The 14,982-nt window shown below is 31.1% G+C and overlaps 1 protein-coding gene and 1 long non-coding RNA gene across 2 annotated transcripts; one reads left to right on the top strand and one right to left on the bottom strand.

The window, feature by feature from the left end:
- The first annotated feature begins 8,166 nt into the window (after window positions 1–8,166).
- Window positions 8,167–14,598, top strand: LOC111896980 (probable acyl-activating enzyme 16, chloroplastic). The gene is made up of 18 exons (XM_023892955.3): window positions 8,167–8,539; window positions 9,072–9,260; window positions 9,345–9,459; window positions 9,547–9,634; window positions 9,747–9,964; window positions 10,064–10,182; window positions 10,255–10,404; window positions 10,515–10,582; window positions 10,740–10,845; window positions 10,957–11,115; window positions 11,342–11,395; window positions 11,494–11,574; window positions 11,679–11,816; window positions 13,163–13,322; window positions 13,419–13,498; window positions 13,879–14,018; window positions 14,177–14,234; window positions 14,329–14,598. The coding sequence occupies exons 1-18, from the start codon at window positions 8,195–8,197 to the stop codon at window positions 14,419–14,421; spliced, it is 2,361 nt and encodes a 786-aa protein (XP_023748723.2). The 5' UTR covers window positions 8,167–8,194; the 3' UTR covers window positions 14,422–14,598.
- Window positions 12,271–13,102, bottom strand: LOC122197736 (uncharacterized). The gene is made up of 2 exons (XR_006191392.2): window positions 12,691–13,102; window positions 12,271–12,496 (listed from the first exon to the last, which is right to left on the bottom strand). It is a non-coding gene; the product is annotated as an uncharacterized LOC122197736 (long non-coding RNA).
- Window positions 14,599–14,982: the final 384 nt, after the last annotated feature.

The raw sequence follows: 14,982 nt of genomic DNA, 5'->3' as shown, positions 1-14,982 counted from the left end.
GTTTTATATGTATTTAACGTATACACAAACATCAACACAAGTGACTATCGAGAAATTGGCGAATTATGTGATTGGTGTATATATAAACATGAAAGAGAAATTTATGTATAAGTCTGGAGGGCGTTGTACCACACTTGTCATGGTTCACGTAAGCCACGTCATATTTGCCACATGACAACAAAAAATTGTCATTTACATGGCGTGGGTTGCCACGTTTTACATGCTACTTTTTTTAATATTTAATTTATATAAAGAAATCATTATAAAGAAATTAATTTGATAAAAAACTTAAATTTCATTAACTTGAAAGAAAATCACACACTCGAAAATAAACTAACACACAACAACACTAGAAATTTAAACACACAGCTTACTAGAAATTAGAAGACAACGAGCTTAAAATTTATGTCATTTGGGGCACTACCTCAGAATTTTCCAAAACTCAACATGCAAGAAAGGTTTGTCGGTTTCTTCAGGGAAAGCCTCAAGAGCATTCACAACCAAGTAGTTTCGCTTTCATCTTGCTCGGCTTCACTCATCACCCTATGAAACACATTGTTAAACTAAGTTGAAACAAAACTTGTGCATCTCCATTTGGAGAAGAAATGATCTTTAGTTTGAGGTACAATGGTTTCGCGGTTGAATCTTTCAATGATTATGTTCCATAGAATACTCACAGTGACGTTAATGTTGACTGCGTCTTCTGTTACATCAAGATGAACGGGCCAATATGATTTGTTCATCAGTTGACCAAAAACGAGCCATTTTTTTAGCAATGAGGTTTTGATTAAGATGGAAAATAAAAAAGTTATGAGAATTGAATTAAGAATATTTGAATATGGTGAAAAATGAATAAGGATGATGATAGTTATAGTTGTGGATTAAGGGTTTAAAATCTTAAATTTTGAAGAAAAAAAAACAGTTATATATATATATATATATATATATATATATATATATATATATATATATATAGAGAGAGAGAGAGAGCTAGGTTCATTTGTTTAAACTAAGTATTGTGTTATAGTATGCATAAATATGGGTCAATCAAAATTAAATAAAATAATTAAATAATTAAATAAATAAATAAGGGTAATTTAGTAATTTGTTTAGTAACTTCCAAAATTAATCTCTATAATCATGGTATTGACCTAATCTCTCCAATTTAAATCATGGACTACAAAATCGATCTCGTTCCCCGTTATACATTTTTTGCTTTTGGTTTGTGTATCGTCATTTTGACCGATCGGGCACAGGGGAAAGAATGGGACGAAAGTTGTGGGAGATCGATGACATAAATCGAGGGGCACCGGCCGACCGACTATCACCGACTTTTTCTTTCTTTTCTTTCTGGCCCAATCAACAGCCACACGAATGGAGAAGGCAAAGAATATCGATGATCTCCAAGGGGGTGTTTTAGGTGGTTTAATCGACTGAATCAGATGGAGAGGAGGGTGAAGCGAGGGCAGCAAGATTAACGTCGACGAGATCTCCATAAGACCTTTGATTAACGCCGACGAGATCTATCAGATTTTGCCTCTCGGTGGAGCTACTCTTGGTAGAGATGGTACCATGGTGATTCTTAGATTCTTCTTAAATAAACAACTTTTTTGATAAATTTTGCAAACAAAAATATCAATTACGAATTCAAAAGATCAATTTATTTGTTTGTAGCAATGGCATTACGAATTCCATACTTGCCTAAAGAACATCCATGGTCTGGAATCGGCTGTTTTGAAGGATCACGAATCCGAGTTATCAATTTGTAAGTATTTGGTAAATTACACTTTTCATCCTTTGGTTTATTTATATTTACATATATGGGTCCATTGAAAGCCTTGGAAGCTTTGTAAGTTTCATATTTATTATTCTTTTTCTTCAATTTATATTTGTTTTTTTTATAAATTCTTGAAGCATTTTATTATTTGTTTTATATGGTAATTCCAATTCAAGTGGAATTTGGGGGTTTTGAATGATATGGGGATCATCGTGTTTCTTTCAGATGGTATGATTTATGCAGCAAAGGGACTGATTCAAATGGTCTGATTCATATTTCAATTTTTTTTTTTCTGATTTAACACTTCATTTATGTGGACAGTGTAGGATCTTGACAAGGTTGAATTCTGAAAAGGTATCAAGTATGTTTATGTAGATGCTTCAATGGATGATATTGGTGAGATTCCAATTCTATTGGAATGGAATTACGTATTCCAATTCTGTTGGAATGGAACCATGAATTCGAATTTTGTTGGAATCACAGAAGTTGATGCTTGAAGAACGGCCCACATTATTCTTGTAGAATGTATTAGACGTTGTTAGATTTTGATGTTTTCTTTCCCGTTTTGAAAGTTTTTTAGTTTTATTCTTTAACAATAAATGTAATTGTTAACAACTGTTACCCGTATTCTATAGAAATAATCTATTTTTTGTTTTTATTCTTCAATTGATTGTTCAAGAATCTGTTATTCTACAAGAAGTTCAAGAATTTACGGTTAAAGAATATTTTTATTTTGAGCAAATAATTAAATAAATAAACATATTCTGTCAGAATGTCCGAATTAAAATAGTTATAATTCGTAAAATCGGATTTTTAAAATTAATAGAATATATGATCCCTTAAAATATGCAATTTTCTTTTATTAAATCTATATTAATTGACTAAAATACCCTTGTAATTAAATTAGATGATATTTTTCAATTACATTTAATTCAATAATATATATTAATCACTTTCTTAAAATAAGTAAAAATGATTGGCCCACAATTATGAATACAATAACACAATAATTAAATAAATCAATTAAGGGTATTATAGTAATCTTTGCATAGTTAATTATGGAAGATAATTAATATTCCTGATTTCACTCAAGAATCAAAGATAAATTTAGAGCATTAGCCCTAAATCGTACTCAATATAGTTTCTAATTCACCGCTTCTTCTTCTTCTTCTTCTTCTTCTTCTACAATCGATCGCCAGCTCCACGGTCTCTTCTTATGATTCAAGTTAATCGATTACCCTCTTGATTGTTACCGTTGTAATTGTCGCCGTTAAAACCCCTTGCCGCCATCGTATCTACTACCAACACCGCCATTTTAATCCATCTGTTCTTCCACCTCCACCTGCTCGATCAATAAGATTGTCGCTGCTATTTGAGTTTATTGACTTCATTTATTGATCATGGCTATTTGAGTTTTTTGACTTCGTTTATTGATCATGGCTATGCAACATGGATGGGAACTTCCTGCTCACACTTTTTAGGTACAATTTTTGTGCTTAATTCCCTACTTCGATCTGCTATGTGTTTGTGTTTTCCCTACAATCGTTCAGGCTCTCTGTGTATTTATCCTTTATGTAAGATGCACAACTATCGATCCTGCTGATCCTGGCATTCTAATCGACCCAAACAGGGCAATTGCATCACCTTATAGATCCCATGATGGAACCAAAGTACCCGGTGAGTGATCCAAATTGTTTTGACTTTTGACCCACCCGTTGACCGACCCGCCCGTTTTGTAATCTTTGAAGCAAATGTTTTTTTTACTATCAGGAAATGGATCATCTGGGAGAAGCTAGCAAAATTGGGTTTCATAATGTTGGAATATATGATAATGGTAGCTCAGGTTGTTGTTCAAAAGTTTGGGGATTCTTTTGTGGTTGTATTGTAATAGAGGATTGCAGAAAAGATGAAGATATGCAACAAGGAGGGGAGGAAGAAGCTTTATTTTGTACACTATGCAATGCTGAGGTATCTATTTTCTAAAAAAAAATCATTTTTTAATAAACTTTATTCGATTTCTTAAGTCGTATTTTGTATACTCAACTTCTTATGATATGATTGTTGATTTTCTGGACAAATTATTTAAAATCTTGTTTATAATTTGTTATTGGTTCGAAAGTATAGCAAACACTACAGAAGTTGTGATAAATGTGTTGATGGGTTTGATCATCATTGTAGGGTAAGATCCAAATTCCAAAATGAAGGAATGGAAACGCACAGATGAAAAATCTTCTAGAATTCTTTTTCATTGTTTATATGTAAATTCACATGAGTTAATTTTAATTCTAAATTATTTCTTGTGCAGTGGTTGAATAATTGTGTAGGTAGGAAAAATTACTTCACATTCGTGTGCCTAATGGCTGTAAGTGTTGTTTGGGTAAGTTGATTATCGAAAAACTTGTCATAGAAGGCCTTGATATCTAATATGATGAGGGTAATTCTGCCAGAATGGAATCCCGAATTCCAATTCTATTAGAATGAAATCTTGGATTCCAATGCTTAAGTTCCAATTCAACTTGAGCATTGAATTTTGTATGAGTTATCATGTCTAAAACTTGTTATTTTTTTCTGCACTTACTCATTAGTTTGTGCATTTTCTTCAAATTTTACTTATCAGTTTTGGTGCAATTCACAACTTTCGTTTTATGAGAATATAAATATTACATAAAACATGTGTTGCTAGTAATTCTAACAGAATACATTTTATACATGCTTTAAAATGTTTATGCATATAGAAGAAAAGACTATGATTTAAGTGCATTCTATAATGTATTCTATTAGAATTTATTTCTATAAATGCATTCTGTTAGAAAGTCTTTGAGAATGTTTGTTAACAACAAGTATATTTAGTACTACTAACGAGTAATGTATCTTATTCTTTCAGAATTGCATGGAGAAGGAAATCAATATTAATCATACAAGAGAAATATTTAGATTCGAGTTCAACAACAAGTATATATGTGAAGATCAAGTTGATTATATGAACCATTGAAGAGGATCAAGTGCATTTGTTCAATAATTATATATTCAAGAATGCTATTTTTTAACAATTTTATTCATGTTTGATGATATTCTGTTAGAATATGTATAACTATATTAAAATATATAAGGATATTAGTCTGTAAGAATATGTATGAATTTGTATTTAATTTCGAATGAATATTAAGAATGAAATCATAGACCCAAGTTGGATATATATGAATAATATCTTGTTCTTAAATCAGGTCAATTATCAAATATAATTGTACTGGAAATGTATTCTGCAAGAATAAAATCGAAAGTATATTTACTAGTTTATGGTTGACATTCTGTCATTCTGACAGAATAAAATCGGATTTTTAAAATATTCAAACTTTTTAAAATAAAAGAATTAATTATCCCTTAAAGTCCGGAAATTTCCCTTTTTAATATAGGTAAATTGACCAAAATACCCTTATGCTGAAAATTGTGTGATTATATGGTGCATGTTACCCTATTGTAATATCATAGACTCTCAGATCATGACATTTGATTATATCCATCCGGTGGTCCAGATCTGTGCATTTTGGCACACAATAGTTAGTAAAAACAAAATAACATAACCCTCTCTCTCTCTCTCTCTCTCTCTCTATATATATATATATATATATATATATATATATATATATATATATATATATATATATATATATATATATATTTATATATATTGTATTTTTTGAAAATGAAAAATTGATTAAATTGTAAAAAGGAAAAAAAAATGGTAAATGTTTCTCTCATCGGCAGAAGTTCTCCAAGTAGGGTTGCCGAGCCGAGGTCGCCAAGGACGTGGCTCGTGTTTGCCGAGAGGTGCCGAACCCACTCCGTCAAGTCTAACCAATTGAAAAAATAATATTGGAATTTATTTGTGATTGATTGTCGTCTTGCCGAACAAACCTTCAAGTCACCAACCAATTAAGGTAATGACTAACGAGTAAGGATTATATTGGACCTTTTAAACTCTAAGGCCTAATGCCTAATGGGCTAATGGTGTAATAATACATAAAGTTAATTAATAAGCTAATCGGCTAATTAGGTCTATAACCTGGAAAAAAAATGGCTAGCAATCTAGCATGGGTGAACAAAGAAAACGTTATTAAATAGCTATCCTTAATACGCTAGTAATCTAGCATGGGTGAAAAAACAAAACGTTATTAAATAGCTATCCTTAATACGTTTGCAATCTAACATGATTGAAAAACCAAAAGGTCTTTGGTTTAGCCGTATGAAGTGACTCTAATTTCAGAGGTCATGGATTCAAGCCTTGTTTGAGACATAGGTTGTGATAGTTAGGAATATATTAGTTAGGGTGAGCATATTGACCGAAAACTGAACCAAAACCAAATTAATGAAAATAATCGAACCATTGTAATCGAACCTTTAATAAAAAAAGTGGCGTTGTTTCTATTTTTGATTAACCAAATACGTATAGTTCGGTTATGGCTTTCTTCCAACACCAAACCAAACCAATAATATTAATAAATGTTTTTAATATAATATAACGTTAACTATATGGTATGGGCTACACATAATCCTTGTTGTTTGATACTCTACAATGTATCTGATTCGATGAAACTGTATAATGTATATGCTTCGGTGAAACTTTAGGATAGCTACACATAATCATGGTGTATGTGGTGCTTAGGTAAGTAGTTTTATTAGCACTATATATTACTACTTGTTGAAACAATAGTGTCATGTAACCTACATAATGTAAAATAGTAAGGTTATCCGGTATACCCATCAATAGCTATTGAAGAGTGAGTGGCATACCATCACCATATGCAACCACTAAACATTTGGTATACCTAACACTCCACATCACTATATCCCTCTTATTTTTTATTATTCAAACAAAAAAATATTTTTTTTTAATTATTTGAAATTAGAGAGAGAATGATAATCATTGGGCGTTCTTCATCGTTCTCCCCACCACAACCACTAAAAACGACCAGCCACCACTAATCACCTGGGGTGGTGTTCTCGAATTCTAGCGGGTGCCAAGTGGACCACGGTCCGTGATATGTATACAAGATAACCTAAGGGTACCAGTTATAGTTGTTGTGTCAAACATTCGGTGAAACATTATTTCATATTAGAATTACATGCATTAGTGATCTTGGGTGAGGGTACAGGTAGACATCATGAATTGTATGTTTTTATCCATTTTCATTTATTTAATAAATTTATTTATATTTTTTAGTCTAATAAAATTAACAGGTTCACATGTCAACCAGTGAAATTATTTCTAAATCCGAACACAGCTCATATAATAAACAGATTGACGGGTAAAAGAAACTCAACCCAAGTCATGTTATCTCCATGACGGGTTCATGTTGTATCATGAGTACTGTCGAAATTGTCACCCCTAGTTATAATAAGTTATATTTTTGTTCACATTAAACAAAAATAATGTGATAATATAGTTGTAGAAGTACAAATAAAATAAATAAAACAATACTAATTCAATAATCTCATGGTTTATTTTGCACGGGTATAACATGAAATCATAAAGTGCAAATCTAAACACAAAAAACATGCAAAAACATCATGAACTAATTCAATGGCTATAAATACACATTCTTTTATCTAAGCTTTTGCATTTTTATAATTATATAAGAACATATCTAATATCTTTGCAATGTTACATCATCTACTTTCGACCTAATTGTCTTGAACTAATTTAGCTGAAGTTTATTGATGATATAGAACACAATATAATACACCTCTATGAGACTTTCTTGTAGTAGTGTTCAGCTAAGGGGGTGTTTGGCTAAGCTTTTGAGAGGGCAAAAGTCCTTTTAGGAAAAGTTACAAAAAGTTAGGATTCTCTAACTTTTCCAAAAAGTTCATTTTTTCTTATATAAAAAAATAGATTTTACAAGATTACCAAACATCTTTTGCATCTTTATCTTTTCTTAAAAGCTAAAAGATGTTTTAAAAGTTAAAACAAACACCCCCTAAATTACTAAAATATTAAACTTTTATTACTAAAATATTCATTATTAATATTGAAAGTAGATTCTTAATAAGAAAAGAAAACATTAAATGTGTATATTTTGAATAGAAATAGTTTTCATTTCGGATGATTTCTAACTACAAAAAAACATAAAAGGCTTAGAGGTGTTTGAGATTGTTTTTCAAAATGATTTTTTGATTTTTAATTTTTCTAAAAATTCAAAAAGACATTTGAAAGATAGAAAAGTCATTTTCAAATAACTTTATTTAAAAAATTATGTTTTTAGCCTTTTAAATGGTAAATTACGCTAAAAAAAAATAAAAAAAAAAGTAACTCAAAACCATTTTTATAAACAAGCGCGTAAACAGCTAAAATGAAAAAAACTTTCGAAAAAAAAAACTTTTGACGCCAAACACTCTCTTACATCATTTAATCCATCTATGAAATATATATATGATCTCTCTCCGGTCTTCTCGATTTCCAAATTCAAAGCTTCACACACTAAAACTCTGATCCACTTCACACACACAACATACAAGATGTTTGTTAATGGAGGTTTGTTGAATCCATTGTTTCAAGTTCCTTCAATGTCCGATTCGATGTCGATTGCAATTGCTTCAACGAACTATATCGTTTCACCGTCTTATCATCGACGGCGACCTCCGTTTTGCTATCAATTCCAGTACCAGTACGTCAATGCCGGAAATGTACTTTTTCATAGCAAAAAGGGCACAAGAGATCGTGTCAGTTTGTTGAATCGAATTCGAGCTTACTCTGAATCTAAGGTATCTGAATTACTCTTTTTTCTTGTTTTTATTTTTTCTTTTGCTATATACTATATGGTTTTTGTGAAATGTTTTTATGAACCAAAAGAGAATCGGAATCAATTCTGATGAATCAAATTTGTGTGATCTCGTGTGATGCATTAATCGTATTGCCATTATGAGAGTTTATTAGGTTGTTGCATACCTTTTTGTTTTCTTTTTTGACAATTTGTGTTCCTTTTCTTCCTTGTTTTTTATGGTTTGGCATTTTCACAACAATATAAAGCGCAATGAAACACAAGTACAATTATTACTTATGACTTAGTAACAATCAAATTTAGTAGTGGTGCTCTCGTAATATTAACATTCATATAAAGTTTGAATTTGGATAATGAAATATTTTGGATATTAATTGTAAGAACCTATGATTTAGTTATCACTTATCAGTGTTAGTTTCATGACTTTTTTCTTATCAAAGGTTTAAAAGCATGATATAGTAAGCTTGTATATTGATGAAAAGATAATGACCTTTCCAACATAATCTCAATTGTAGACAGAAGAAAAGGAAGTAAGAAAGTATTCACCTATCCTCGAGAGTCAGTTGCTATCAGAGAAGAATGTATCAACAGATGAATTAAAGGCGATTCCTGATATTTGGAGATCTTCAGCAGAAAAATTTGGTGATCGGGTTGCATTGGTGGATCCACATCATGACCCACCTACAAATATGACATACAACCAGGTCTTCTTCCCTTTTACTATGTCTTTTAATTTTAACTCCAATCAATTCAATTTGAACCTTCACTTTTGATTGTCAAATTTGCAGCTAGAGGAGGATATTTTAAACTTCTGTGAAGGTTTAAGAGTTATTGGAATCAAACCATGTGAAAAGGTAGCACTCTTTGCTGACAATTCCTGCAGATGGCTTGTTGCTGATCAAGGTAGATACACTGAATTCATGATTTTTTTTTCTTCTTATTTTGTAATACACATATGCTTGTATTTTATTTTAACAAGTTTGGGTGTAGGTGTTATGGCTACAGGAGCAATAAACGTTGTGAGGGGATCCAGATCCTCTGTAGAAGAGCTGTTACACATCTACACTCATTCTGAAAGGTTAGCATAAAAGTTAAATTACTTTCAACTTCAAAACTGAAAAAAAAGTTTATAAAAGTATAAATAGACTCATATTTCCTCATGTCAACAATATGCATTCTTTGGATAACAGTGTTGCACTTGTTGTGGATAATCCTGAATTATATCATCGGATTGCAACGGGATTTAATTCAAAGGCATCTGTTAGATTTGTGATCTTACTTTGGGGGGATAAATCATCATTAAATAGCCATAGCCATATCATGGAGGGAATTCCTGCTTATACCTACAAGGAGATTATAGATATTGGCCATGAACATCGTATGCTTTTGGTTGATTCACATGATGCCCGTAAGTCAAATCCACCACTTAGGAATTGGAATTTGAGATTCCATTCCATACTCCATAAGCATGTTTTGGTGTCTGTTGACTGACTTTGTGAATCTTTAGGTGAAAAGTACGTTTATGAACCCATCAAGTCTGATGATGTGGCTGCTCTTATATACACAAGTGGGACCACTGGGAATCCAAAAGGAGTAATGCTTACACATACTAATCTTTTGCATCAGGTACTATAAATGTCTCTTTTGCCCCTTTCAGTTGATCAACTTTTCATATATTATGTTTTTATACATTTTTAGGTTAATAATTTGTGGGACATTCTCCCTGCGGGGCCCGGGGACAGATTTGTAAGCATGCTTCCACCTTGGCATGCATATGAACGTGCTGTTGAGTATCTTATATTTGCTTTGGGAATTGAGCAAGTATACACAAACGTCAAATACTTAAAGGTATTTTTTTTTAATCCCATTTTGATTTTCTTAAATCCAGAAAATGGATATTATATAATATTCCCATTCTCTTTTGTGATTTAAATTCTTTTTAGTTGTTTTCGTTGTAGGATGATTTGCGACACTATCAGCCACAGTATATGATATCTGTCCCTCTAGTGTTTGAAACTTTATACAAGTACAACTTCTCTATTTACTCTTTATAACTTTACAATGATTCAATGATGTGAGAAATAACAATGTACTTTCATCAATTTGTTTATTATAAAAGAAAATTTTGTAATATAAAGAAAGTAGATTGTTATTTCTTGCATTTAGTCCTTTCTATTATGCAGTGGGATCCAGAAACAAATATCCACCTCATCTGCTATCCGTAAGGTGATTGCATTATCATTGATAAAGATCAGTTTGGCATACATGGAGTTCAAAAACATATATCAGGTTCAAACCTTTTAGCATCTTGTTGACTTTTGACTTTTTGCCTTTGTGCATGAGGGAATTTACCTTTGGTTAATTTTATATATACTAATTAGTCTTCATGTTGTGTTATAGGGAGAATGTTTGTCAAGAAGTCAGAAAGAACCTTCTTACATTTCTGCAACTTTGGATTGGATATATGCACGAATTGTTGCTGCCTTTTTGCTCCCTTTACATTTATTGGCAAAGAAACTTGTTTACACTAAAATTCATTCGTCTATTGGGATTTCAAAGGTTTCGTATATTATCCTTCTTATGTCATTCTGTTGTCTGCTGTCTGTTGTCTACTTTCTTTTGTCTGTTGTAGTTGAAATTTTTATTCCACCCAAAAATATGGGACAACAACTCGCTATTTGTCTGTGAAAAAGACGTGAATGCCCTTGTTATCTTGATAATTGTAAAAGCTAATTGAAGAAGATTTAAACGAACTTCTAAATGTGATATCTGTTACATTCGACAGGCTGGCATATGTGGAGGTGGAAGCTTACCATTACATGTTGACAAATTCTTCGAGGTTTATAGATTCATTATTATTATTTTTTTTCTAATATATTAATTACCAGATTAAAACATAGATAAAAAAAAATTGTGGTAATTGTAATTTTTTTACAGGCAATTGGAACAAAAGTCCAAGTTGGATATGGATTAACAGAGTCATCTCCTGTCATAGCTGCTCGACAACCATATTTAAATGTAATATTAATATACAAATCCAGATGTGAAAATTTATATATAGATTTTATATTATTTACAAATATATAGAAAGAATGAGAAAATGATAAATGTGAGACTTGAAGGTTCTTAGATCGGTTGGGCGTCCAATTCGAGATACAGAAATAAAAATTGTAGATGATGAAACCGGTCAAGACCTTCCCCACGGTTCAAAGGGAATAGTCAAAGCCAGGGGCCCACAAATCATGCAGGGCTATTACAAGGTACCTCAAAATATATTGGATTCATGATACTTAGGGATGTTTCTTTTTTACTTAATGGTTTAAGCACTTACTATACCTATTTGCTTCTTTTTTACTTAATTTACTCTTAATTGGTAAGGGCACAATGGTTATTTAAGAGTTGTTTGATAGTTGTTGACTGAGTGAGTCAGGCAGGCTTTGACTGAATTTGCCTCTAACTGAAACTATGTTTGATTACACATGTGGCTGAGTGTGCTAAATATTGAAATATAACCATTTTACCTTTTTGTTCTAATTTGTGCCGAATAAAATGTTTAAGTTGATAAAATATCTGAATAAATTTGCTAAATAATTATATAAAAAAAATGCAAAATCCAAATTAAACATAAATCATTTCAAGCCAAATTCCTCATCAAATTTAAGAAAATCATATTGAATCATACTTGCATTACATAACTCCAAGTTCTCAATCCAGTTGTATGCAACTTCATAACTTTATTCCACACATAAATAAATAAAAAAACATTGCCCTAATTCTAGTCTAAACTTTAGTATAAAGTGCATATATAATTCGTTAAAAGTAACATGTTTGATCTGAAAAGTCCACAGAATACCTGAAGAACTAGAAACATTACATAACAAACCCAACACATGTATAAATGTCAGTCACAAAATACCTAGAGCCGACCTGTTAACATCGTCTTCTTGCAAAAAACCCGGCAAAACCAAAACATAAAATATATAAGATTGTTAAGCGAACATATACAAAACCAAATGTAAATAACAATCGTATGTAAATAAGAGTATTATGACATAAGAATTACCCTATTACAGTGTGAAATAGATAAATTAACATGAAACCAAATCAATTGATTTCTTGTAGGATAAGGTGTACCTTTAGATAATTTTAACATGAACCTGAATCTATTGCATCAACTTGGTAAAGACAACAATAGAAATAGATCGATAATTGTAACATGGAAATTTCTTGTATAGAGATTTCCAATAGAACCCGTCACAGGTAACATAAACACGAGTGTTGTTATTAAGCTAATGAAAACAAAGGAAACAATACTTAATTATTTTATAATCAAATAAAAGACTTAAACAAGGAAACTCCTAATTAGATAATAATTCTAATAGCTTAATCTTTAATCTTTATTCTGATCCTTATTTCTTGTGTAGACCCAACCCCACTTGCCCACTTTCCGATTTATATCAATTTCCATCTAATCTCTAAGTTTTTGACTTGTTAGTAATAGTAGTTCTCTTAATGGGGAAAAAAAAGAAACAACCACCTATATTTTTTAAGAAAAAGATTATTAAATTTACTCATGGTGATTATTTTATCTGCAAATTTGAAATAGAATCCGGAAGCTACAAAGCAAGCTATAGATGAGGATGGATGGTTAAACACGGGGGATATCGGTTGGATTTGCCCTTCCCATTCATTAGGCCGAAGTCGTAATTCTGGTGGCATTATTGTTCTTGAAGGTCGTTCCAAGGACACTATTGTCCTTTCAACAGGTAATTAAAAAAAAAAAAGAAAGAGAGTTTCTTTATCTATTTCTTTTTTTTTTTTTTTAAAGTTTATTTGAATGTTGGTTTTTGAATGGTTAATAGGGGAGAATGTTGAACCAGAACAAATAGAAGAAGCAGCCATGAGAAGCAATTTAATTCAACAAATAGTTGTTATTGGTCAGGTAACACATCCATTTTTTAAACCTTCATTTCCATTTCCTCCTTTCAGATCCTTTTATTTTCCTTTAATAAAATACTATTAAGTTACATTTTTCTTCCCCAAGTGTAACTGATTTTTTGCCAGTTTGGTCCCAAAAAAAAACTCTTGCAATTTTAGTCCTTATTTGAGGTTCTTGTAACATTTGCGGTCCCTGATCCAATTGAAATGACTATTTTTTTTACCTGAGTATAACTGATTTTTGCATTTTTGGTCCCAAAGTATAGTCATTTTACTTGGAATAAGAACAGAAAACGTTACAAAAACCTCAAATAAGGACAAAAATGTAACAAATATTATTCTTAATAATATAATTTTATTTTTGATGTTACAAATGACAACTAGGATCAACGTCGGCTTGGAGCTATAATTGTTCCAAATAAAGAAGAAATTTTATTGGCATCCAAAAATTCATCTGATAATGGTAACGCTCAACTTACCAAACACCAAATGGCTGCCATCTTATCTCAAGACCTTCGTAAATGGTAACCAACCAACTTTACTTTATCTCAAACCTATTTTAACAAAATTTAGGCTAAATAAATGCAAGAAATAGCATCCTACTTTCATTCATTTATGTATGTATGTATTATAGGCAGCATGTTAATAATTTTCTTCTTAATGTTGAATCTGATGCATGCAGGACTTCAGATTGCTCATTTCAGGTGGGACCCATTCTTGTCATTGAAGACCCTTTTACGGTAATTCCACATGCATTCTATTTATTGTACCTTACCTTACCTTTTTTTTGGCATAATTAATCTTTTTGATAAAATATGTTTCTTGGAATTTCAGATTGATAGTGGTTTGATGACTGCAACCATGAAGATACGTAGGAACAAGGTTGTGGAACTATATAAAGACCAAATAGATGATTTATACAAGTAAATCTTGTACGTTTAATATATTTACTATTTAGAAAGAAAAAAAAATCCATAATGTGTATGTACTTTCTCCATATAAGTGATGACATCTCGTTTTTCAAGTCAAATTACAAATTTGTTTTTCTCAAAACACCCTTTTGGACATTTGACACAAAATAACCATCAATTATATTTTGCAAAATTGCCTAATGAGGGGTCCCACTAGAAGTTTGTAACAACGTTTTTAAAACCGGTTTTTTAGTTGAACCGGTATGGTGACCGGTTCCCGGTTTAACTGGTTCGACCGCCGTATGAACCAGTTTTTATATTTTTCATGTTTTTTTTTTTCTATTTTCCTACACATACATACATATAAAAATTATAAATTTGATGTTTACAAGTTCAAACATTAAAAATACACATAAAAATAAGTTGTAGATGAATCCAAATACATTAAAATAACACTTAACCATAGGTTTTAGTGTTTTACATCAATCCATATATGTCAAAAATAAAATAAAGTATAATACCGAAACGAAATATAGTTTTTGATGAATACAACACATCAAAAGAATCTATAACATTT

Source organism: Lactuca sativa, chromosome 1 (genome assembly GCF_002870075.4).
Source record: "Lactuca sativa cultivar Salinas chromosome 1, Lsat_Salinas_v11, whole genome shotgun sequence".
Classification (NCBI taxonomy): domain Eukaryota; kingdom Viridiplantae; phylum Streptophyta; class Magnoliopsida; order Asterales; family Asteraceae; genus Lactuca; species Lactuca sativa.
The sequence above is the reverse complement of the archived record's forward strand: the minus strand, read 5'-3'. Positions and strand labels throughout refer to the sequence as shown.